Source organism: Podarcis cretensis (genome assembly GCF_951804945.1).
Source record: "Podarcis cretensis genome assembly, chromosome: 6".
Classification (NCBI taxonomy): Eukaryota; Metazoa; Chordata; class Lepidosauria; order Squamata; family Lacertidae; genus Podarcis; species Podarcis cretensis.
This window is the reverse complement of record NC_137175.1, coordinates 52950267-52973267: the sequence shown is the minus strand read 5'-3', so window position 1 is coordinate 52973267 and position 23001 is coordinate 52950267. Positions and strand designations below refer to the sequence as shown.

The window sequence follows — 23001 nt, the reverse complement described above, 5'->3', positions numbered from 1 at the left end:
GCCCTTTGATTAAATTTTTTTTCCAATCAATAGGCTCATCAAATACATAGTCCACCATAGAACACACTATAATGACTCAGCTTTTATATATGCGACTACAGTGACACCAAAAATTCTTAAAAGTAATAGCTGGCAATCCTCTTAAGGGAGACTTTTCCACAATTGCTATGATTCCACCTTTTTAACTTCCATCCATCCTTCAGCCACTGAGGAGACAGAAACTCAGTTTACCTGTTGGTCATGGCTTCATAGAAGCAACTTTCTCCTGCAGTAGGCTTGGCCGAGTCTGAATAATAGACACCATCAGAATAGTCAGGCCTGGACTGAAAGAGGCCCACTTTGGCCCAGTTTGTCTGAGGGACCATGCTTCTTTGTAAAGTTTTATGGCTGGAATTTACAGGCGCCTTGATAAGCCTCACTAGCAGGGTTGCACAGGGCACATACCTACAGGGAAAGTGAGAAGACAGATATTAGGAAGGTTTTATGATGATAAGATGGGGAAGGAATTGGAAATGATGTAAGTGAGAGGGGCTCACCGTCCTATTGATGTCAGAGAGCTGGTAGAGAAGGGCTGATCTGGGCAGGGACTGTTGTGAAAAATACGGAGCTGATGAGCACCATCATTGAGGGAGACCTGAGGAAAACAGTAATCAACATCTATCCACAGACCCTTTTTCCTCCTCCTTGGGAAACAGGTAATGGGAAATATATTGTGTTTCCCTCCTACCATTTGCATCTGAACTGTGGAGAAACAGCAAGATTTTTGGGTAGGGCTCCAGGTCACACAGCAGTTATGGTGGGATGGGATTTTTGGTATGGCACTAGAAAGCATGAGCATTAATAGTAAAAACCTATCCTGTGAGATCTAGTGGGAATGTGAAACATTCTTGTAGCACTTTGGTTGACAGCAAAAGAATGAGAGTTCCTGAAATACCCATGAAGAAAGAAGGCATTTTCCTACTGGAGCTTATCAGCATTATAAACCATGTCCTAACTTCATTTTCAGAACTGAGGCTGCTTCCCCTGAACTCCCCTTCAGTTAATTCACCTGCATCCCCTTGGCCTCTGGTTCAGGGGCTGTGTGTGTTCCACGTTGCACAAAAACATTGAGAGCTGCCCAACCGATTTGGATGAGCTCAGAGGTTAAGCGATTGATGGAATAAACCTGTAAAATACCAAGAGACATTAGTTCATCCCCCCCTGGCAGCTAGACCCATAGTTCTGTTTTGTGTTGGAGGTCAGGAAGATGTTGCCATAATGTCCTCCATGAAAAATATATTAATAGCCCTGCAGAATCAGACCAAAGGCCCACCTAGTCCAGCATGCTGTTCTCATAGTGGCCAACTAGATGCCTATAGGAAGCCTGCAAGCATTCTGCTGTCTTTTGAAGATACGCCTCAGCCTGCTTACACAGGCATTCTCTTAATCTCTTGACCTGAGTCTCCAGTTTTAACTACTACTTTGTTTTAGTATACACATGTTTTGTTGCATTTTAATTATGGGTGTTTATATTTTAATGTTTGTGCAACTCTTATATTTTGTAGGTTGCTTAGAAGCCTATTTTGGCATTAAACAGTAAATAAATAGCAGGACCTAACCCCAACAATACGCTTCCCACTTGTGTTCCCCAGCAACTGGTATTCGGAGGTTGCCTCTGCCACTGGAGCCATTAATAGCACCCAGTTCTAATATGATGAGAGGAGGAGAAAAATGTCTCTCTATCCAGTTTATCCTCAGCATGCATAATTTTATACAGCTCCGTCATTTGCCTCCTTACTCTTTTTTCTAAACTAAAAAGCCCCAAATGATGTAACTTTTCCACACAGGGGAGTTGTTCCAGCTCCATTCCAGGAAAGGAAAAATCCTTAACTTCCTAACTCTTGACCCCCAACAGGACATGCTTCATTCATTGGCAGCATTCTTTGCTCGCCCTTTACCCATACCAACACAAACCTTTAATAGAAGAGTTGCACAAGGCGCTATCACTGGCTCTCTGATTTCAACTGAGTAGTTGTAAAGTGGATCAAATATGCTGCTATTCAGGTCAATCCCAGTGCAAATGTCTGGCCCAATTCTGAAAGGAAGAAGCAGAAACAACCTTCAGCTAGATGTTTTCCATAAGAGGGCATTGTTAAGCTCCTCTGTTGTCGTGGCACCTTGAACTGAAGCAAAACCCTTTGCGTGCTTCAGGACATAACCATAGAAACATTAAAATCAGGGGTAGGAGACTGAGGGTCATTCTGTCTGGAAGGCTTGCACAGACAGAACAATTGTGAGAGTGCCCCATTGAATTCCACCCGTAGCACGTATGCAGCCTGGGAGAAGCAGAGGAAAGATGGCATTTTAGGGAAGAAAAACCCAGAGAACTGTTCTTCCTTACTGCATGAAACCACTGGTGAAGATGCGAGCAGTGACCCTGGTAACAGTGACACCATCAGGCAGGAAGCGGGCTCCATCAATGTATAGATCAAAGCCATCTCCAGCTCTGAAAGGCTCTACAGGAGGGGTCTCCCTGAAATGATGAATAAAAGCTTCCTGTGGGGGGAAAAGTTGTGATGATACTAAATGGTCATTTTACTGCACTTTCACTCAGTTTAAACAATCACTTTGTTTTAACAATCCCGAACAGTTTATTATCAAGAGCAAACATAAATGCAATTCGTTGTAAACAAATGTAGAGAAATGCATGCTGGTGCAAAAATCTTAATGCCGCATATACTCTCAATGGGGTCTGAAGCAGCAGTGATTGACCAGGAACAAGACCTGGGGGCCATAGTAGTTAGCTCAATTAAGATGTTGATCCAGTGTACAGGAACTGTGAGAAAGGCAAAATCCATGCTAGGGATCACTAGGAAAAGAACTGAGAATAAAACTGTTGATACCATAATGCTTTTATACAAATCTATGGTGTGACTGCATTTGGAATTCTGTGTACCGTTCTGGTCACCTCACCTCAAAAAGGATATTGTCTGTTTGAAAAGGTTCACAAAAGGGCAACCAAAATGATCAAGAAAATGGAGCAACTCCCCTGTGAAGGAAGCTTGCAGATTTGGGACTTTTTAGTTTAAAGAAAATGTGCATGAGATGTGACATATGTTTATAACATTAAGCATGGCATAGAGTATATAGAGAAAAGTTGTTCTTCCTCTCTCATAACACCAGAACTCCTGAAGACCCAATGAAGCTGAATTTTGGAAGATTCAGGACAGATAAAAGAACTGTAAATTGCAGTGCCCAGAATTCTTTGAAGGAAAGGAGGTTCTTCAGATACACTTTAAAGGTATAATACGTGTGCAGCCAGATTGTGTACTGAGTGGAGGTGGAAGGTCTGTCCCAATTATCCCAAGCCCTGTAGGGACTGTAAAACCGTCCTTGCCCAGCACTCACATGAGGCCAGGTTTTTGCTGGGTCAAGTGGAGGTGGTGACTCTGGTGGGAAAGGCTGCTCAGGTTTCTGGGTGCTGAAGACGTGCAGTCTTAAAGTAGCATCACCATATATCTTGAAGTCCTGATGATTCTCTTCCATTGACTAGGAGCAAAGCATTATGTGCAGATGGGAATGAAACAAGAGGAAAGCATAATAAGGCACAGCTTAAAACATGGGGCTTTATCCTGTGCTCTGTGCACATAGCTTCACTGGCACAACAGAAATTCCATTTCTTCTGCCCCCATGTGCTTCTACTGCATGCATAGCAGTGTTTTATTCCAGTGGAGCTGCAGCACTGGATATGGTCCAAGGAATCAACACACAACAGAATGGAGGCTTAACTAATGATTCAGTCCTCTTAAGTATTACATACTGTTGCTTCCATATAAAATACTGCTCTATGAAGATTACAGTTGTAAGTCTTTACTAGAGTAAGCCAGTAAGGAGTATTGCATCAATAAGAGCAGCAAGACTGAACGAGTCATTAGATGTTTAACATCTCTTCAGCCTTTTGCTGGTATTAATATTGGCGTACTTTACCTACCTGGTTAACCTTGGTTTGCTTTACAGGAGTGGACTTACCATCACTGACAGAGCTACAACAGGTGGCACAGGGCCATGATACAGAGTCAGTGTATGAGTCCCTGTGTTCCAGACAGGCATCCCAGGTTCCCCTTTCTTCATTGCACCTGTGAAAGCAGAATGCAGAAAACTTAATTCCTAGACTAGTAATAGGAAAACCTTAATTCCTGTGGGGAATCATAGCACCAGGCAACCAGAAATGCCTGCAGCATACCTGTAACCATCACTTTATGGGATTTATACATCTTGGTCAGTCTGAGCACAGCCCAGGCAGCCAGCCATTCATCACTCCCTAGTAGTGGCTGGTGTTGAGGCTTGAATCCTTTGTCCCAGGGGGTGGGTGCCACCCTCCCACTGGGCCAGTGGTAAAAGCGAGCAATAAGGATCATGTCCTGCTGTGGCTCAACATCCCAGAAGGTTTCCTGAAGGAAACAAAAAGAAGCAGTTCAGGTGAGCCAAGAGTAGTGCTATAATTTCCAGCACTTTCTACCCTTCAATCCCTCTGCCATACACCATACTCAAAAACCACCTAACTGTTTTCATGGATTAGGAATGAGCATGTTTTTCTCTGAGCTCAGAACTGCTTTTACACCATTGGCAAGAAAACCCAAAGCCCATATTTTGCAAACAAGCAACATGAGTGCTTCTTATAGTTAAGCATGGGCATCCACAAGAATTATCCCCAGGATTGGGGAAAGTAAATACTCTAAACCAATGTAAATACTTATCTAGCATCAGAGAACTGGTCTACCATTTCTGGTAACAGGTGACTGAGTTGTGGTGAGGTCTGAGCAAACTTGGCTTCTGAGACACAAATACAGTGGTACCTCGGGTTAGGAATTTAATTCATTCTGGAGGTCCGTTCTTAACCTGAAACTGTTCTTAACCTGAAGCACCACTTTAGCTAATGGGTCCTCCCGCTGCACCGCTGCCACACGATTTCTGTTCTCATCCTGAAGCAAAGTTCTTAACCCGAGGTGCTATTTCTGGGTTAGCGGAGTCTGTAACCTGAAGCGTCTGTAACCCAAGATACCACTGTACAGTATTCAGTGGCGTAGCGTGGGTTGTCAGCACCCGGGGCAAGGCAAGTAATTTGTGCCCCCTAACCCGTGGATTTGCACCCCCTAACCCTACCCCTATCCCTAACCCCCAGATGTTGCGCCCGGTGCGGCCGGCCCCCCCTGCACCCCCCACGCTACGCCACTGACAGTATTCTAGCGCTTGCAGCAATGGTAGTGCTAAGTAACCACCCAATCAGTGCAAGGATAATAACCTGTCTGAGGACACTCTGTGAACTTCCCAGCTGGACTGGGATGTAAACCTAAGTCCATCTCCAAGCCTAACACTCTCCTGCCAAAGCACCATTCTGTACCTCCTGTTCTCCAAACACAAAGTAGCCATGTTTAATATTGGATCTCATGGAATCGGTGCAGTAATTCAGTCCCGAGTCCTTGGTGGTAATCACCTGAAATCAAGTTTGAGAAAAATGTAACACATGGTCCAACTTCCTTTTTAAGCTTTCTTGGTGTTTCTTCCTAAAATAATAAAGAACTCCAGGATGGTTCTGCTAGAATGCTGAACCAGGGTGCTAGCTGAACACCAACTATGACACTGGGGCTATTGACAGAGCCACACATGTTCCATACCTGACCAGTTTTCTGATGGTAACCAGTTAGCCGGACAGCCCCATCTCCCGGTGGGGCGCCTTTTACTCTATCAAGGATGAACCCTAATTGTCTTCTTTCATTCTGCTGGGATTGTGGCCACTCGAGCACTGCTTCAAATTTCCTGAAATAATCAGAGGCTTATTAACCCACTGCTCTTCAGCTGTTGCCCCTGTCCTTCAACAGCAAGCAGCACCTTTCCCCTTCTTGAACAGCAAAATGGCAGTTCCCCACCAAATCAGAACCTTGCTAGATTAAGCAATAAAGCTGGGTTACAAGAAAAGTAGAGAGCAATTGATCCACTGTATATTGATATACTGTATATCTGGCTTTTAAAGTCAAGTAGAGCAATTGTCTCATTGCCAATTTCTATTGCGACAGCAGAATGTGGAGAGAAATATACCCCTGCAAAGGAAAATCCAAACTATACTTCGTATTTACCTAGGAAGGTATGGAGAAGCCTTTGGTTTCTGTTTCTGGGTGCTGCCAGTGCCACAGCCAGGAAGGTAACAGGGAGAGATGGGGGAAATGAAAAAAGAGGGGAAGGTTGATGCATGTGAGCATACTGCAGCACAAAGGCAAGAAAGGGGTTTCTTGAAGAACCATATATACTGCCCAGTTGGGTGTTAGGGGAGCAGAGAAGGAATGTTGAAGGTAGTTGATTATATAAGGGTAAGAGTAAGTAAAATGTGACAAATCAGAAAGGACATAGGAAGGAAAAATACTTTTGCTGAGTTTAATTTATATGCATAAAGGTTCCCCTTGGGAGGATCTGGTGAATCATGTGTATTTCATTAGCAAGCTACAGGACAACTCTGCAACATGCAAAACTAAAATAGGCTCATACCAAATAATAAGTCGACCACCACAAGCTGGAGACTGGCATGAGGTAGTCTAAAAGGATGACAGAAAGCTGAATGGAATCTTTCTACCTGATATCTTTGGTCAAGTACTCCATCCCTACTCCTTTTCTGTATCTGGAGTGAGCAATGGTGTTGCACCTCCCTTTTTCAGTAGGACATTCTCGACAAAATTGCCATTGAAAATATTAGGCACTGAAAGTAATCACCACAATATTGGGAATAAAACTGAATGAGGCCCAATACAAGTAAGATTCTCAACTATAGTAGAAGCCATGTTGATGTGGAACAAAACAGGGCAATAGGTTTATGGCTACTGAATGAAGAAAAAGACACAGAAGAAAAGCACGGAGTCTAAAAGGAAGTCAGCTTGGGGGCTGCTTCTCTTGTTATACTGTTTATGTGAAGTTGCTTCAGAATCATTTCCCTCTTTGTTTTATTGCTCTCTGATCTAGGAGACATTTGGGGCATGAATATGAAAGTAGCTTGTGTGCAATTATTTGTTTTCCATATTATGTACTAATTTTTGTTGGCATTCATTTGTCTCGGGAGACAGTGGAGGAATGCACCTTTGGAGGTGAAGTCAAACTGTTGGAAGTTTGCAACTCCTCTTGTGGCTGTAGAGATGTGGGAGAGACATATTTTGTTAAGTTGCTAAAGTAACTAGGCACAGTACAATGGTTTAAAAAAAAGAAGGCGTCCTATAGATTTGCACCAGTTTTAGAGCCCACAAACACAGGAATGCACTTATTGATGAGCACATACGGAAGGAAACATCAAAGAGAGCAAGCAGCTTCTAAAGAAACAAAAATAGAAGATGTTACTTCTTGGTAGCCTACATTTATTGGTATTGGTCTTAGCCAATTCTAAAACTTAGACTTTACTAAGCCAGGGTGGCCTCTTACATACATCCCTGCTGGTACCATGACAGCCAGCATTTCCTACCTAAAGGAAATAGGCAAACGCTGACATTTCTTTTTCAAAGAGATTCTAGATGAGTGGGAAAGGATTATCCTCTGGGGTACTGACCAGAACAGTTTCTAGGAGGTAGGGACAGAACCACTTTAAAATGCTAATTTAGCAGATATTACCAAGATGCTTAGAATTTTCAGAGGGGAATGACTCTTGCAGTCACAGAGAGAACCTTCTTCTTCTTGTTGTTGTTGGCATCCCTTGACATCACTAAAATATAATACACTAAAATATTATCCAGTGGTGATCCCTTAAAGATTAAAGAGGGAAGACTTGCAGAATTGATCACTTCAAAAGGGTGGATGGGGCACTAATTCTAAAGGAAGAGGGTGAATGTTTCAGCAATATTTTTTGTGTTTTTTTGCATTTCACAAGCACTTCAAGTACATGACTTCCAATATAAAGTAATCACACTGAAATTGACTCAGAGAAAGAATTAGAAACATGATCCTATCAGCCTACTTTAATAGAGGCAGTTTGGTTTTACGGCGGATTTTTGTATTATTTTTTTTAGGACTAAAAAGGTGCCTCTGTTATATCCTCTCCAATGCATAAACAAAGCCAAAGGCAGCGTCCTCAGCATTTGCTAATGAGGCAGCCTCTGAATATAGGATGTTCCAGTTAACAGCTATTGATAGACTAATGTGCCATGCATGTGTGAATGTCTTTAATCTTGTAGTGATTGACATGGACAGACACACACAACAAGGAAGACTCTAGATAATCATGGCAGAAGAATTACCGTATTTTTCGCTCTATAACACGCACCCGACCATAACACGCACGTAGTTTTTAGAGGAGGAAAATCCGTAGGCATGCCACCCGTAGGCATTCCCTCCATAACACGCACAGACATTTCCCCTTACTTTTTAGGAGGAAAAAAGTGAGTGTTATGGTGCAAAAAATACGGTACATTATTAGGGATCATATGTACAAACAGTTATTCTGAACACATTTTTGTGTTCTGCTGCCAATGGGAAGGTCAGGAGAAAGCTCTCCTTGTGGTATGGTATAGTCTGTGGAAAGAAAATATTAACTGATGTTGTGCTTTAGTTTATATGGTCAGTTGCAGGCAGAGCAGACTATAACTACCCTCTGGTGTGCAGATGGGTAAGTACATACAATCCTGCCAGATGCACCCTTAAAAACAGCCCCCATATCCTTAATTAAAAATACAGAGAAAATCACAGACGTGGGTGGATTAGAGATGCATAATCTTTTAGTTGTTTCATTTATACACAAAACACACAGAGAAGTATACAAAGGAAGACAGTAGGCATTTCTATGCTGACTTATCTTCATTAGAAGGAAAGCCTAGTCCTGAAAGGAGAAAGGGGTGGTCTTCCTCCTTTCTCACCTTTTATTGGGTTTGTATTGGAGAGGCTGTTCCTGATCAGGAGGAGAGTCAACAAAGCCAGTGTAAGGAGGGACAGAGAAGAACAGGCTGGTGGGGGCAGGGTGGAAAGAGCGCTGGGCTGGAGAAAAGTCTGTAGGGGGTGCTGTGCAACTGGACACCTGCATTTGAAAGAACAAAATACAACAGAATTAAACAGGTGAGGTGGGGTAGCATGACAACCAGGGCGAGGGCAGTGTAAATATACTGGGGGTGAAAGGAAGGCTTCCAATCTCTTGATCCTACTTTTCAAATGTTCCTTCTAGTGGAGAGTTTGCCATCCACCTGCCATCATTTCTACAAACCATCTTGCTTCCACTCAGTATTAGCATTGGATGATGGAAATTTAAAACTTGCTTTCGCCTCTCGGTAATACAGTACTAATTTTATCTGGAAAACTTGTAAGCTTTTGTTTCACGATTTCCAACAATTTGGGACCTTTTTTTTTTTTTTTTACCTGGAACCAGTTGTGCTGTATGATGTGCTTGCTGGGCCCAGGACTGTGCAAGTCAGTGCAGCAGCAAGGGTGGGAGAGCACTGGATTGGTAGCGGCAGGTATAGATGTGTATGCTTGTTCCTGCTGCCACCAACCCAGTGCTTCTATCCGCTCTGCCATGCTGCCTCACTGTGTTTGAGAGACTGCAGTGATGGCACCCCATCTCACTGAGACACTACTTGAGAACCTTGGACTTTTCAGTTGAGTGACAGATAGAATTATTTTTTATGTTAGGAATTAAAGTAGCTACTTAATTGTTGAATTAGTTATTAATTCATCTGGAGTTTTATATGAATGTGCTAAATAGTTAATAGCTAGGATTTTAAAAGGCTTCAGTCAGATGGTAGCATACTTCATTTATTCCTTTGAAATATATAATTAATACATTTTCACTGAGTTTGCTCTTAGCCTTATCTTCCATGGATTCTGGATAGCTTTAACCTCCAGTTCAGCTATCAGTGGCTACTACTAGTTATGATAGCTATAACCTCCAGGATCAGAGGTAGAATCCCACCAAGTACCAGTTTTTGGGGAACAGGAGTGGGAGGCTATTATTGTGCTCATGTTCTCCTTGTGGTTTCCCAATTTTTCACCATTTATCTATTATTTCAAATTGTCTTTCTTTTTGGTGTCATTCTGGTTCTCTGCAGCAAATAAATATTGAGGACACAAAGAACCTGTTTTTCAGAATCTGTCCTCAAGAAATGCTAACTAGAAAAAGAGTTAAAAATAACTTCAAAAGAGACAATAATGCCATGCAGTTCAACTCACTGTAGGAGGGTATTTGTACAAGGAGGCATTGCCTTGATGAATCTCTGCCATTGACTGCATGTCAGCATCTCTTGCATTCACTAGTCGCAAGTACAGCTCTGCTTTGCCCAGCTGTGAGGAAAAAACAAGGTGTGGTCCGGTTGGGATTAAAACAGATACGAAAATAACTGAAGACAATGTTGGACTAATTTATCTTGATCTGGCCAAGGTGTTCTGAGGAACAGTCATCATTCCAGGAATGTTTCTATTCAGTCAATGAGGCCTGAGATTGAATCTGTCTCAAATCACACTCAGCACAATGCAGAAAGTAGGAGCTCAGTGTTAGGTGCCAATGTTAATGGTTCACCATGAGTCTCCTGAGAGCACGAGCATGACACTCTCCCTTCATGTTGGTCAGGAAATAATTTTCTGGGCACTCTGCACTGACCCTTGCTAAAGGTCCTCACCTGGGGCACACCATTCAACTGTTCTGGAGTAAGGCTTGGCTTCATAGGAAGCACTCGGATGGGGATCTTCCAGCGCCCACACATCACTTGATGTAGATGGTCAAAGATGTTGATTTTGGCCCACCCCCTGGGGGCCAGATTCTGGATCTCCAGTCCATAAGCATCAAAGCCTCCAGATGCTTGAAGCTCAGTTATGAGGGTGATGGTGGTTGAAGGAAGGACTCTGAAAAGCAAGAACAGACAAAGGTAATACATACAAGCCTACCTTTTTCTCTACAAATCTGAATACAGAGTTCACTGTAGCCATGTTTCACATGGGGGTTTGGCAAAGAAGACTATCTTCTATATGACACTAACGTATATGACCTCTAAATAAGAACAGACAATAATCTGGCGTGTGCAAAACTGGACTGAAACAGCCTATTTTATGGCAATCTGAAGCTCATACTAATCCCCAGAGTGAGTGGTTCCCATGCCAAGATGATAGGGCCCTGGGTCTTCTAAAGGGTCAGGATAAAAGCAGTTCATGATAGATGGTTTTCTTTGCATTGTTTTTTAGAAAGGACTCTTCTACCACTTATCATTGCATTTGTCTTGAGCATTATCTTGCTGTAAACTATATACATTGAAACAATGAAAACAAATAACTTTGCCAACTGGGAATGGCTGCCCAGATAATGACCCGGGAACAGAAGAGATGAGATGTTATGGCAAAAGCCACTGAAACTCACCTTGGGACTGGTTGCCTAGCTGCTAAGATGGCGCAGCACCCTCTTTGCCCATCAGTCACATACTGTGGGTATTGACCCATATCAGAGGAGACAACGGGCAGTGGGGTGGGCTTGCCCAGCTCTTGCCCATTGCGGAACAGGCCAGAGACCAGGCAGACTTGATAGAATGTGGGATCCAGGCCCAAAAGAAAATCATAGAATATCACAAAGCCAGACCTGCAGAGAGATGATAATTGTCACACTCATGTAATAGTTAACACAGCTTGCATGCCACCCCAAGCTAAGTGAAATTCCAGGGGTTCTAGGCACTTCCAGTAATTAGGCTGTATGCCTAAACCCTCCTATCTCCCACCACCCCAAACTCTTTACAACAGCTATTTTCTATGAGCTGGCTGCAGTCCAAAAGACTCAACAGGCTAGATTCCAAAATGCATCCCTAGGAATGGTATTAGGATGGAAAAAATGAACATCTTCACTTTACATGGCAGTGTCTACAAATACTCCATGCAAGAATGAGACAGGAAAAAAAAACATATGCTGCCCTCCCACTAGCTCAACCCAGAATAATACAGGTAATAGAAATGACATACGCCGGATCATATGGCGCTGGTCCCAGGGCATCAGAAGGGTCCAGGAAGTACTGGCTCATAGCTGTGGCAGATGCTCTCATGGGGTCCTATAGCAGGCAGAAATATGAGAGCTGTTGTACATTACCAAAGAATAGAAAAAGGAAATACCAGCATCAGTCTTAGGAGGAATAATGAGGCTTGCTGCCTCAAGGAAACTCTTAAGAATATAACTCAACAGCTTCAGATAAATCATTCACCCCTGAGCAAAATGGTCAGCATATTTGCAACAAGCAGAGCATGAACCACTGGATGCATCTTTCTGGAGTGAACACAGATATGGAGAGAGCCAGCCACACAGGATGATAGCTCTGAATTATTAAAACTATAGAAGTATTTTTATACTATTTCCGCTCCAAAAGCAGATATTCAGTATGACTTTTGCCTGAGGTTTCCCAAGTTAAAGGGGCACTAACCTAGCAGTTCGAAAGCACCTCCAGGTGCAAGTAGATAAATAGGGACCGCTTACCAGCGGGAAGGTAAACGGCGTTTCCGTGTGCGGCTCTGGCTCTGGCTCTGACTCTGGCCAGAGCAGCGAAGTCACGCTGGCCACGTGACCCGGAAGTGTCTCCGGACAGCGCTGGCCCCTGGCCTCTTAAGTGAGATGGGCGCACAACCCCAGAGTCTGTCAAGACTGGCCCGTACGGGCAGGGGTACCTTTACCTTTTTAACCATGTTACTAGCTGGAAAGGTAGGGTCAGGCAATCCAAGAAGAGGGGGAGGAGGTGGCAGGGGTGGAGCTATAGGAGGTGGCAGCCGGGGTAGTGGTGACCCCCTCTTGGGATGTCTTAGCTTCATCCTCTCTGTGTCATGTCTCAGGCTGCCAATCTCTGCATGCAGCTGAGCCATCTCTGCCATGTGTAACCGCTGCAGTTGCACCAGCTCTGTGCCTGAAGACCCTGATGAAAAAGAAGATGAGCAGGGGGAGCCCATTAACACAGTTATTGCTTGTGCCAATACTGGGAAAGAATCCTTATGAGGTGGGACAAGAGCCTGCATATTATTCATCTGGCTCTTTGTAAAAACAAAGCCAGCTCAATGTCCTTATTTGTTTTTGCTGGACTGGCACTACTGAACATTTCAGCTACATCTCCAAAGCCATTTAGTTGTGGAAATGTTGCCCCCTTCCTGCCCAACATTTCAAGGAGCACCTTTGGCCATTAGCAACCTCCATACTGCAGATTGGGTGGTCTTGAAAATTTGGGGTATGTGTAGAATCACAAAGAAAAAGGACCTGCTTGGAAATCCTGGCAGTATAATCTATGTGTCAAATGAGTAGATTTGCTTCACATAAAAGGAGTTCCAAAGTGATTTACAGGGATAACAAACAATATCAATAAAAATGCAATAAAGCAAAACAAATATACTAGAAGTGTTCATCCACAAAAAAACCCAACAATGTAAAATAGCCACATCCCACCTTGAATAAGGATGAACATAAAAAATAAACAACCAAACACCACACCTTAGCACCGCCCAAATGCCCAGGAGAATAATGAACCACAATCTGGTTGGCAAGCTCACTGCAGTAGAATACTCAGCCCATCTCTGCCATCTTTCATTATTTCTCTCCATAATGGACAACTATGGAGGCTGAATTTCGCAAACAGCAAACAGATCTGGTTACTGTCCAAAGAGAATACTCTGCACTTCCACTTAAACCTCCAAATCAAAGTGCCCCAAATCAAAGTGATTGCTTAGGTGATATATATGCCAATGCCCTGAATTGCAGAGATTGATGCCTGCTACTGTATCTTAAACTTCTTTGGCCCAACTTCAATAGGTGGCTATGGTCCCCACCATCTTCTATTTTCCTTCTGTCCTTCAGGATCTTCAACTTTAATATCTCATCTTCCAGCCTCTGGTTCTCCAGCTCAACAGACAGGAGCTCAGCATCCAAACCCCGTGGGTAGGAGTTCGGGCTACCTTCATGTTCTGCAAGGACAAGAAGAGCCAATCAACAACAAAGATGGCTTGGAGACGTGAAAGAGCGAGAAGTATTTACTGAGGTTTCTCAATCTGCATAATCAGCAAATAACCATTTGGCATCATACACATTTATGATAGCACATGAGCTTTGTAAGAGGACCATACTGTCCAGTGGAATTGATTCTCACTTGGCTGTGAATAGTAAAGCCTTTTTGAGCTCAAGGCCTAAAGGCAGGGACAGCCAACATGATGCCACCCAGATGCTGGACTATAACTTCCATCATCCCTGAGCATTGACCATGTTGACTGGGGCTGATAGAAATTGAAGCCCAACAGCATCTAGAGAGTGCCACATTGTCCCAAGGGTCCAAGAGTCAGCCTAGTCTATGATACTGTTATAAGTTGGGGTGGGGGAGGAAGTAGGCTGTATGTGAGATCCTTCTAAATCTAACCTGAATCCAGCAAATGTTAAAATATAAGCCAGGCTACCTTCTTGTGTTGAGGTGATAACCTGTGTAATGGGCCATTAAGGTAAACAAAGGAAAGGGTTCTTTGTGAGATGAGTTGAAGGACAAATACAAAGTTGAAAGCTGCAGTGATGTGAGCTAGAAGCCAGAAGGAAAGAAGCAAAATGCTTGTGAGAACCATGCCAAATTTCTGATGGCCGGCATTCAAGCCTGTGGCTATGGGATAAGCAAAACTGTTGCGTGGCGAGTTCCCGCCCCCACCAGGATAAATAAAGACACAAGACACCGTATGTAAGGTTAATTGGGCGAATTAGGCCACAACTTTATTGAATTCAGGAATGAGAGGCATTGGCTTAGACATTGGTCCTAACGACTATCCGGCTCCAGCCCATTTGCTGGAGACACGGGGAAGGGTTAACCTTATATCGGGGGAGACTCCCGTGAGGCACGTCGACTAGGAGCTCCCCCGGGTCACCGCTCTGGGGCGTGCCTTTGGCCCACACCTCCATAGGCTTCGGACAGGGCCACGCCCCCCGGGGTCCTTTAACGGACTACCCTTCGCTCACTGGGGGGAGGTGATGGCGTTCCTCCCCCCCCCACATCGTCTTAACCCCTTCTTACCAATGCCTACCGCCAATGCCGAGAAGTTGTGACGAGTTGCTACGAGGTAGGCGAAAAACCAAAAGGCCCGAAATTGCCAATTGGGAAAAATTCCTACCATGCCCCTTGCGGCGACAGACCGAAGTCCATAGCAATGTCAAAGGCCTGCCTGAGCCTAAACCCACTTAAAGGGAGGGAGGGTGGGAAAAAACGTGGGGGCGAGCCGGCGAAAAGAGGGCGAGCCCCCTCCGCGCTGGCCCTAAATAGGGCAAGCCACGCCCCCCAGCCGACCAGCTGATTGGCTGGCTGGGGGGGGGCCGGCCCGACGGGGATTCTCCTGCTCTCGTGGGGGCTGGAGCCAGCCCCCGCTCACGTGGGGTGGGCGTGAAGCCCGCAACCCCACCTCCTAGGCCAGGCCCGGAAGTGGCTTTTTGGGCTGATAATGTTGTGAGCTCCTCTGTTGTAGGCTCAGGTTGTGTGTGTGTGTGTGTGTATCATATATATATCATAAAGACACCACAGTCTCCACTGTGGAGTAAGCACTTGGAACCCCTGGAATTTCACACTACTTGGATATTGGTGTAGCATGCAACACAACAATATCCAAGTTTGGAGAGAAGAAAACAGGGAAACAAAGCTCACTCTTCTTTCTGCCCTTGTGCTCAGGCCTTGCTCCTACTTTCTCCAGGGCTGTGGCCTCCACCTGCAGCTCATACATCTGACGGAGGATGTTATGGTCACTGCCTCCCCCCTGCAAATAAGCCAGGTAAAGTGCCCTGCAGGGAAACACAAATGCATCATCAATTTATTGGTGCTATTGCTAGATTTTCTCCTTCTGACAGCATTTCAAAGTCTTTATTAGCTCAGGATGGTGGTGGTGGGGAATCAAAGGAACTATTTTTCTTGGCATGAAGATGAATACAGCTGGGCTTGCTAAATACCTGTATTTCATGAAGATGTGCAACATGGTGGGGAAAAGGGACTGACTGTGCCCACTGGGAAGAAAGTTGTTTCCTCTCTCATCCATTGAAAAGTATCTGCTTCCCATCCACCCAGAGTAGCAACTTGCAACTGCAGAGCTTCCCAAGAGTGGGACAGAGAGGAATCCAGGAGAAAGCTCCACAGGCAACAAATAGTGAAAGATCTAATAAATTGATAGTCAATTCTGTTTACAGAAAATATTGTCCCATTTAGTCTTGCAGCTCCCTCCCTACTCACTGTATCTCTGAAGAGAGGGGTCCAACTGCTGCTGGAAATGACATAGACTTGAAGACCTTTTTCTCTATGTTGCCCTCAGCAAAGTCTGTCTGTCTGTTGATGGGAGATTTGGGTTTGCTTCTAAAAAAAAAACCAATAAGGTGTGTGAGTATCATCTTACTTTTTTCAATCTGTGATAATACTTGCTTCCCACAATGCTTGAGTCATGGATAGACTCCCCAAATGGTCTTTTTGACCTTTTCTGACTCCCCTATTCCAACCTCAGATAGGGAATGATCTTAGGCTTCTCCAGCCTTTGATGGAACTCTATCCATTCCCAGAAATGGTCCCTCTTTGAGCCTTACCTGGTCTCTGCTGATACCTGCAGGAGTTCCACTTGTTTCCGCAGAGCATCCAAAGCCAGTTGGTTTTTTCCCTCCTGGGTAGTCAACTCCACCAGCAGCTGTTCAATATGAGATGTAGCTGAGTTCCCTAGTTTCAGTTCAGACAGGCGCCTATGGATCTCTGGATAAACAGAAAATGTGACACACTTTATTAGAACACCTAGACCAAGTCAACATATTTCCAGAGGCTCCCTGAATTGGATTTCCATGCAAAATATAGATACATCATTTCTCTCCATTATCCTGTATCAGAGCCCTGATCTGCCCAGCTGGGAACACGTTATCCCTGGTGAATTAATATGCATCCTTTGTCCTAGTTCTCAGAAACACCTGATAAGGAAAGCAAACCTGCACTTTATATGTACTAAAGATTGCAGATGTGTGCTTATTACCGGTACTTAATACCCTACCCCCCACCCCACTCTGAAAAGAAAAGAAAAATCTTACATATAGAAAACTTGCATATTGGGGAGAAGGCTAGGGTATAAATATATTCCCTGAAATGATTGTCTTCTATATGCAAAATGGGTTTTGTGTTGTTGTTTTGTATGGAGGAGAATTCAGTCATGAAAATCTTCACACACAGTCTGAAGTGGAACAGTCTGGACACAGGTTTACCATGTCATCTGCTGTTTCTGAGGACTTGGCCTATGCATCCTCCAAATATATGTAAGTATACAAGAAAGCTCTCAAGTACAAAATTAGCTGTCGGTAGTATTTGTGGATGGGTCTAACTGCCTCCTTCCCTTCTGTAGAACTTGTGGTATCATGAGCCTTGTGTATCAGGCCTGGCCATTTGCTGGATAGTGGTGGCTGTTTGCTCATCCTTTATTGTTTTGAACTCCAGGTCATTCCCTTTAACTGAAGCAAGAAGGCAGTAATCTAGTAGGTACTCTCATTCTCTTACCATCCTTCTGCTGCTCCAGGTACTGGTTTCTGGCCTGGATATCTGCCAAATGGCGCTCATGTTCTTCTGCCATTTGCTGTTGGCGCTTCCAGTATTCCCGCTGGTGTCTGTCGTTATCCTAGGAGTCAAGGAAAGATGACAAGTTTGATATGTTTGATATGCCAGTGATGTAATGCTTTAGAGCTAAATGTCCATGAGAAATGGTATGTTGTGGTGAATTAATTGTAAATTCCAGAAGTAGTGATCTCGGCATGCCCTCTACTGAAAGCCTGCATGATTTAGTGGCAGAGTGCTGGGCTTAGATGTGAGAAACCCAGATTCAAATCTCCATTCAGCTTTGGATAAATCACACTCTCTATCAGACTAGCCTACTTCCTAAGTGGTAAAGCTTAAAGCTGTTCTCTAAATTCCTTGTAAGGAAAGACAGGACACAGCCATTACAAAAATATTATCATATTGGAATGGATTTCAAATATTTATCTCATGAACAACTACCACTAGCATATAACAACTTGCTTGTAGGATTTGCATTGGCTACTAATCTGTTACCAGGACAGGTTACTGGGAAGACCACCGTATTCCTTAGATCACTGTGATCAGTGGGAGAGTTTATCCTGCGAATTCCAAAGATCTCAGGTCTGCTCCACATTAACTCAGAGCAGAGCTTTTAGTGTTGCTCCCCCTGTTCTGAGCTATGATCTGCACTTTCTGGTCTGAAAATGGAACAGCACAGGAAGGAGCTCCCCATGGCAATGAGTTTCTGTAAAGTTGTTCCTCACACAATTCTGGCAATTTTAAGCACTCCACTGCAATCCAGAATTAAAATTGCTAGAAGCCTGCAACATTTTTTTTAGAAGTCTTTAATCACTGTTTTACCTCTGCCTGGAATGTCCTGAATGTAGGAAGAGTGTCTTCCAGTGACATCCTCAGTTTGTGGAACTGTGAAAGGGAAGAATTCCTTTAGTGATTTAGTGATTATTATTATAATTACTACTACAACTTATTACCCACCCTTCACCCCAAGGTTCCAAGGTGGGTTACAACAGCTACAACACAATATTAAAAAGATCTTGAAACAACTTATTCAAGTTATGGGTGCTAATTAGGGTTTGTTTATTGTTTTATTTAAGGTTGCCAGCTTATTTTCTGGCAGGACTATTGTGTCTTCTGCTGTGTGTTAAGCAGAAATGATACAGGTGAAGCTTTTCCATCACTCTGTCTCAGTGACAGGAAAGGTTTCACCTACTGAATTTCTTACAGCTGTCCAAAGAGGCCTGCATTTCCATTGGCAATCTTGCTGTTGGCACATCATATAGAGAAAAGAGCTGGCTCTCTTCCATTCTTTTTTACTGTTGGTGAACACAACACTAATAGAATTTCAGATGGAACTCGAGAAAATCAACACTAGTGGCCAAATTCTCTGAATCTATAGGCCAATGTTTCATACAACCTTTTCCATGCCAATGTTACTAGTTGACCTTTCTAAGCCTAATAGTAAGTTTGTCAAATGCTCTAAAAACACGTCTAGTGGGAGACGTCCCTTAGCTCAACTGAAATGTTGGGGTGAGGGAGCTTTCTGAAATGCTTGTAAGAAGTGCATAAGCTGAAAGCTAGACTTGTGGTGCTGTACTCAGATGATGAGCCCTTTGTTTCATCAGCTCAATTTTTCATCTGTGGTGACAAAAAATAAAAGGCATCAGAGATGAGGGGAAATAACCTAAGTGTTTGAATGAATTAACTACTAAGTAAAGTAGTTTAGAATGGAAGTACTGTAAACAGAGAATCTATGATGGAGCAAAGATCTGCGCTCCTCTCTTCTTTTCTGCAGTACCTCTTCAGTCAGTTTCTTCAAGGCCTGGCTGTCTGAAACACTTCCTTTATGATCAAAGCTTCTGGAGTGGTGTGCTTGTTCCTCATATTCACCATCCAAGTGATGCTTCTTTGTTTTTGGTGCTTGTAGCTGATGATGCTGTGCCATAGAAACCACCACCCAGAAAAGAAATGGAAGGGGGTGTCAGGAAAATATATTGTTACTCAAATGCAAATTCATAGGAGCTAAAATATCTAAACAGAAGGCTTCAAAACCCTCTCAGTTCATGAAACACCTCGAAACTGGGGTGGGGGAAAATCTAGGCACACCTTCCTCCTCCTCCTTCTGCTTGTATGTGTACATACACAGGAAAAAGTTTAAAATATTGATGGCTTTTTGGTATGACTGGAAAAGCCTTATACGCCAATGCAGTCAGCAAAATTGCAGCACATAACTTTCCCCCTCCAGCACACAAGCTAGTAGGTCCCAAAATGTTGGGGGAAAGTCTAACAAACATTGCCAGGTCTTTACCATGCTGTCCGGAGTCTCTGCTTTCTTAGCTTCTTTCCCCTTACGGAGGGCTTGCCTGTTTCGGTATCTGGCATCAGATGCAGTCTCCTCTCCAATGCAGAATTTTTCCATGTGCTTTTCTAGCAGCCGCCTGGAGCGGAACCCCATCCCGCAGTTAGCACAGTGGAAAGCCACCAGATCCGTCATCATGAGGAGTGACTGCTGCTGCTGTTCCACAAAGGGTGGTGTTTATTTGGAAGGCACTGGGCACTTGTTCTTCCTTGCAGGAAAGGACTACAACAGCATATGGAGTTTCTATAGTTGCTATGCTGGTAACTGGCAGGTGGTGCTAGCCAGCCAAAATGATGCAGCAAAGTAGCCCAGAGTGATTGGAATAATCACCATGGCAGTAGCTACTGTTTATGTTTGCTGTTACCTAAGATCTGTTAAGGAGAGGAGATCTGTGTGTGCACCTGGTCTCTATTTGCTTTTTATATTTCTGACAGGGCCCTTTCTGTGATAGCACTCTGTAATATCTGGCCTGGATTGTGTGCTACTGCAAGCCTAATCCACAAGCACTTCAATAAAAATGTTTATGTACAAAGTGGAAAAAAGTTTATGACATGAAAAGGTGTAATAATAAAAAGGCCTAAAGTAAATGCAATAATATTAACCAAATCAGTAAGAGCTGTTACTGGGAAACTCTAAGTGCAATCTGAGAATCCAAGAAGGAGCTGAGTCTATAATAACTGGTTGGGGTGTCAGCCACCTCCCTGCATCAGTCACTAGAGGGGAGGGACAGTTAAGGGGAGTATATGTTCTTAAAGCAATTCCATTCTTCTTCTTCTGTTGTTTATATGCAGGGCAATAAAGGCTGTCCCTACACTCCGGCATTCGTGCATACATGGGTCTGTTTCCACGCGCACATTTGTGCGCCTTTGACTTGGAAAAGGTTCAGAAAGGGGCAACCTAAATGATAAATGGGATGGAGCAACTCACCTGGGAAGAAAGGTGGCACAGCATTTGGGACTTCTTAGTTTAAAGAAAAGGTGAGTAAGTGGTGACATAATAAAAGATTATAAAATTATGCATGGTATGGAGAAAAAGGATAAAGATTTTCTTCCTCTCTCATAATGCTCAAGGACATCCAATGAAGCTGAATGTTGGAAGATTTGGAACAGATAAAAGTAGTTTATATATGCAGCACATATTTAAACTAAGGAACTTGCTCCCACAGGACGCATTGATGGCCACCAGCACAGGGAAAATGTATTTATGGGGAGTGTGATAACCCTAAAAGAAAATGCAGAAACAGACACCAAGTATTGGTATCATAGAATCATAGAAATTGTAGAATTGGAAAGGACCCCCAAGGGCTATCTAGTCCAGCCCCCTGCAATGCAGGAATCTCAACTAAAGCATCCAGGACAGGTGGCCAGCCAGTGCTAAAAACCTCCAGTGAAGGACAGTCCACAACCTTCTCAGGGAGTCTGTTCCACTGTCAAACAGCTCTTACTGTCAAAGTGCTTCTTGATGTTTAGTCAGAATCTGCTTTCATGTAACTTCAATCCATTGGTTCGGGTTGGCAACTTTGTTATTGTTGAGTTTGAGACTAGAATTTGAAAAGAAAATTTGTTGGCAAATATATATTTTTAGTATGAAATCCTCTTTTTGAAAAAGGGCATTTTTTTTCTTCCTTGGAGATGATAGATTGAAAAGAAACTAATCATTAGTGTGTTGTCATAGCCAAGTGTAGATTTTTATGGGGCCTTGCTACTTCCTGCGTGTTAGTTACATTGCTCACTACGTAATTATCCAGTGGTGTCATTTTTCCAAGTACTGTATGTAGAAAATTGAACCACCATTATGAACAAGACCCAACAAGTCTGTAGCAGCAAGGGAAGCCACTGACAGATATGGGCATCCAGCCGCTGCTGACTGCTTGGGTGAGGGCGGGGCGTAAAGAAGGAAGAGTTTGTGAGCTTATTTTGCATTTAGTCACAACCATAATGCAGTGCGCTGAATTAATTCTTTTATCTGTATTTTCTGTTTATTTCTGTTGTGAAATATTACATGTGCTGGTTCTAAAAGCAAGTAGAAATTCCGGAATATAACTCATTGTTGAAAAGCAAGATTTTAACCCTTGGTTTAAAGGAGTTGCTGTCACCTAAGAAGCAGGCGTGGTTACTCCAGCAAATCTACCACGGTGCTTAAGTTTATACTCTGGTTTCTCTTCAGATCGTATAAATCTTTCGCCTTTTACTAAAGATTTCCGTGGAGAGGAACAGTTATGAGTTTACAACTAATTTTTTGAGGCCCCGCTTCGGTGGGGCTACTTTTTTGCTGTTAAAAATAGATTTGAATGCTTACCAACTTCACAAAAATCAACAGGCATAAAACAGTGTTGTTAAAGGCATGATGCTGTTCCTTTCTTTTAATGCCGACCCATAGCGAAGTTTTATACGTGTTTAGGCGGAAGCAAGAATTTAAAAAGTCTGCTTATTTTGAAGTTACCGGTAATTACGATTTACTGTATATCAATGAATGAAGGACTGCCGGAAATGTAGCGTTCTGATCGCTAGCCCATCGGACTTGGGGAACCCTGTGCAAATGCCCCCTCCGCCACAAAACTCCCTCGGTGACACTGGGCTTGTGTCTCTCAGGCAGCCCATCTTATAAGGGTGTAAAGGTAATAAAAACGGGTGGCGGGGTGCCTGAGCTTGAAGGAAGAGCGGGATAAAATGCCATGAATACGATATGTGCATAATATTGAATTTTGGCAATCGTCACGAGATTCCCATAGATTCAAAAAAGGAAAAGTTGTATACCAAAAGGCAAAAATAAATGAATCGGGCAAAACGCAAAAAAGGTTGAAAACGGAAAAGGTAAAAATTACGAGATACCAATTAATCTGCACTAAAAGACCCCGTCATTCGTCTACCTATATAGCTGCTTCTCCATCACAAGAGAGGCCATTTCCCCCTTAGAACGCTCCTCCGGGTAGGCTCCATGTCATTAACTTTGGCTTGCACGTCATTTTCGGAAGTGTAAATCTCCAGAAAACATGGGGAAACAATTAGGGGGCGGGCGCCGCAAGTCGTGCTGGTAGATGTAGTTTTTTGTAGGCATTTACGTCACCTGACAGACGTAGCTTCCCGGCAGGCTTTGCGGCGCGCCCCGTTCAAAACGGCGGCAGTTGATACGCTGCTT

The 23001-nt window shown here is 43.5% G+C and overlaps 1 protein-coding gene across 12 annotated transcripts in view; it reads right to left on the bottom strand.

Annotated features, from left to right (window-relative positions):
* Positions 1 to 23001, bottom strand: part of CCDC17 (coiled-coil domain containing 17) — a 31033-nt gene that overhangs the window by 6026 nt on the left and 2006 nt on the right. For 6 of the 12 annotated variants that reach the window (XM_079980236.1, XM_079980240.1, XM_079980242.1 and 3 more), the window contains exons 2-26: positions 19813 to 20019; positions 19303 to 19440; positions 18348 to 18410; positions 17472 to 17589; positions 16526 to 16685; positions 16182 to 16301; positions 15606 to 15739; positions 13768 to 13902; positions 12640 to 12866; positions 11932 to 12017; positions 11342 to 11557; positions 10611 to 10833; positions 10165 to 10275; positions 8862 to 9019; positions 6114 to 6155; positions 5655 to 5796; positions 5381 to 5473; positions 4223 to 4430; positions 4009 to 4115; positions 3388 to 3528; positions 2381 to 2535; positions 1954 to 2074; positions 1049 to 1165; positions 537 to 634; positions 232 to 444 (exon numbers count right to left, since the gene is read on the bottom strand). In XM_079980236.1, the coding sequence (XP_079836362.1) occupies positions 232 to 444; positions 537 to 634; positions 1049 to 1165; positions 1954 to 2074; positions 2381 to 2535; positions 3388 to 3528; positions 4009 to 4115; positions 4223 to 4430; positions 5381 to 5473; positions 5655 to 5796; positions 6114 to 6155; positions 8862 to 9019; positions 10165 to 10275; positions 10611 to 10833; positions 11342 to 11557; positions 11932 to 12017; positions 12640 to 12866; positions 13768 to 13902; positions 15606 to 15739; positions 16182 to 16301; positions 16526 to 16685; positions 17472 to 17589; positions 18348 to 18410; positions 19303 to 19440; positions 19813 to 20001 (3515 nt within the window). In that variant the 5' untranslated portion in view covers positions 20002 to 20019. Of the gene's footprint in view, positions 1 to 231; positions 445 to 536; positions 635 to 1048; positions 1166 to 1953; positions 2075 to 2380; positions 2536 to 3387; positions 3529 to 4008; positions 4116 to 4222; positions 4431 to 5380; positions 5474 to 5654; positions 5797 to 6113; positions 6156 to 8861; positions 9020 to 10164; positions 10276 to 10610; positions 10834 to 11341; positions 11558 to 11931; positions 12018 to 12639; positions 12867 to 13767; positions 13903 to 15605; positions 15740 to 16181; positions 16302 to 16525; positions 16686 to 17471; positions 17590 to 18347; positions 18411 to 19302; positions 19441 to 19812; positions 20020 to 22732; positions 22869 to 23001 lie in introns of those variants that run through there. The other 6 variants (XM_079980247.1, XM_079980243.1, XM_079980241.1 and 3 more) reach the window with 6 other exon arrangements.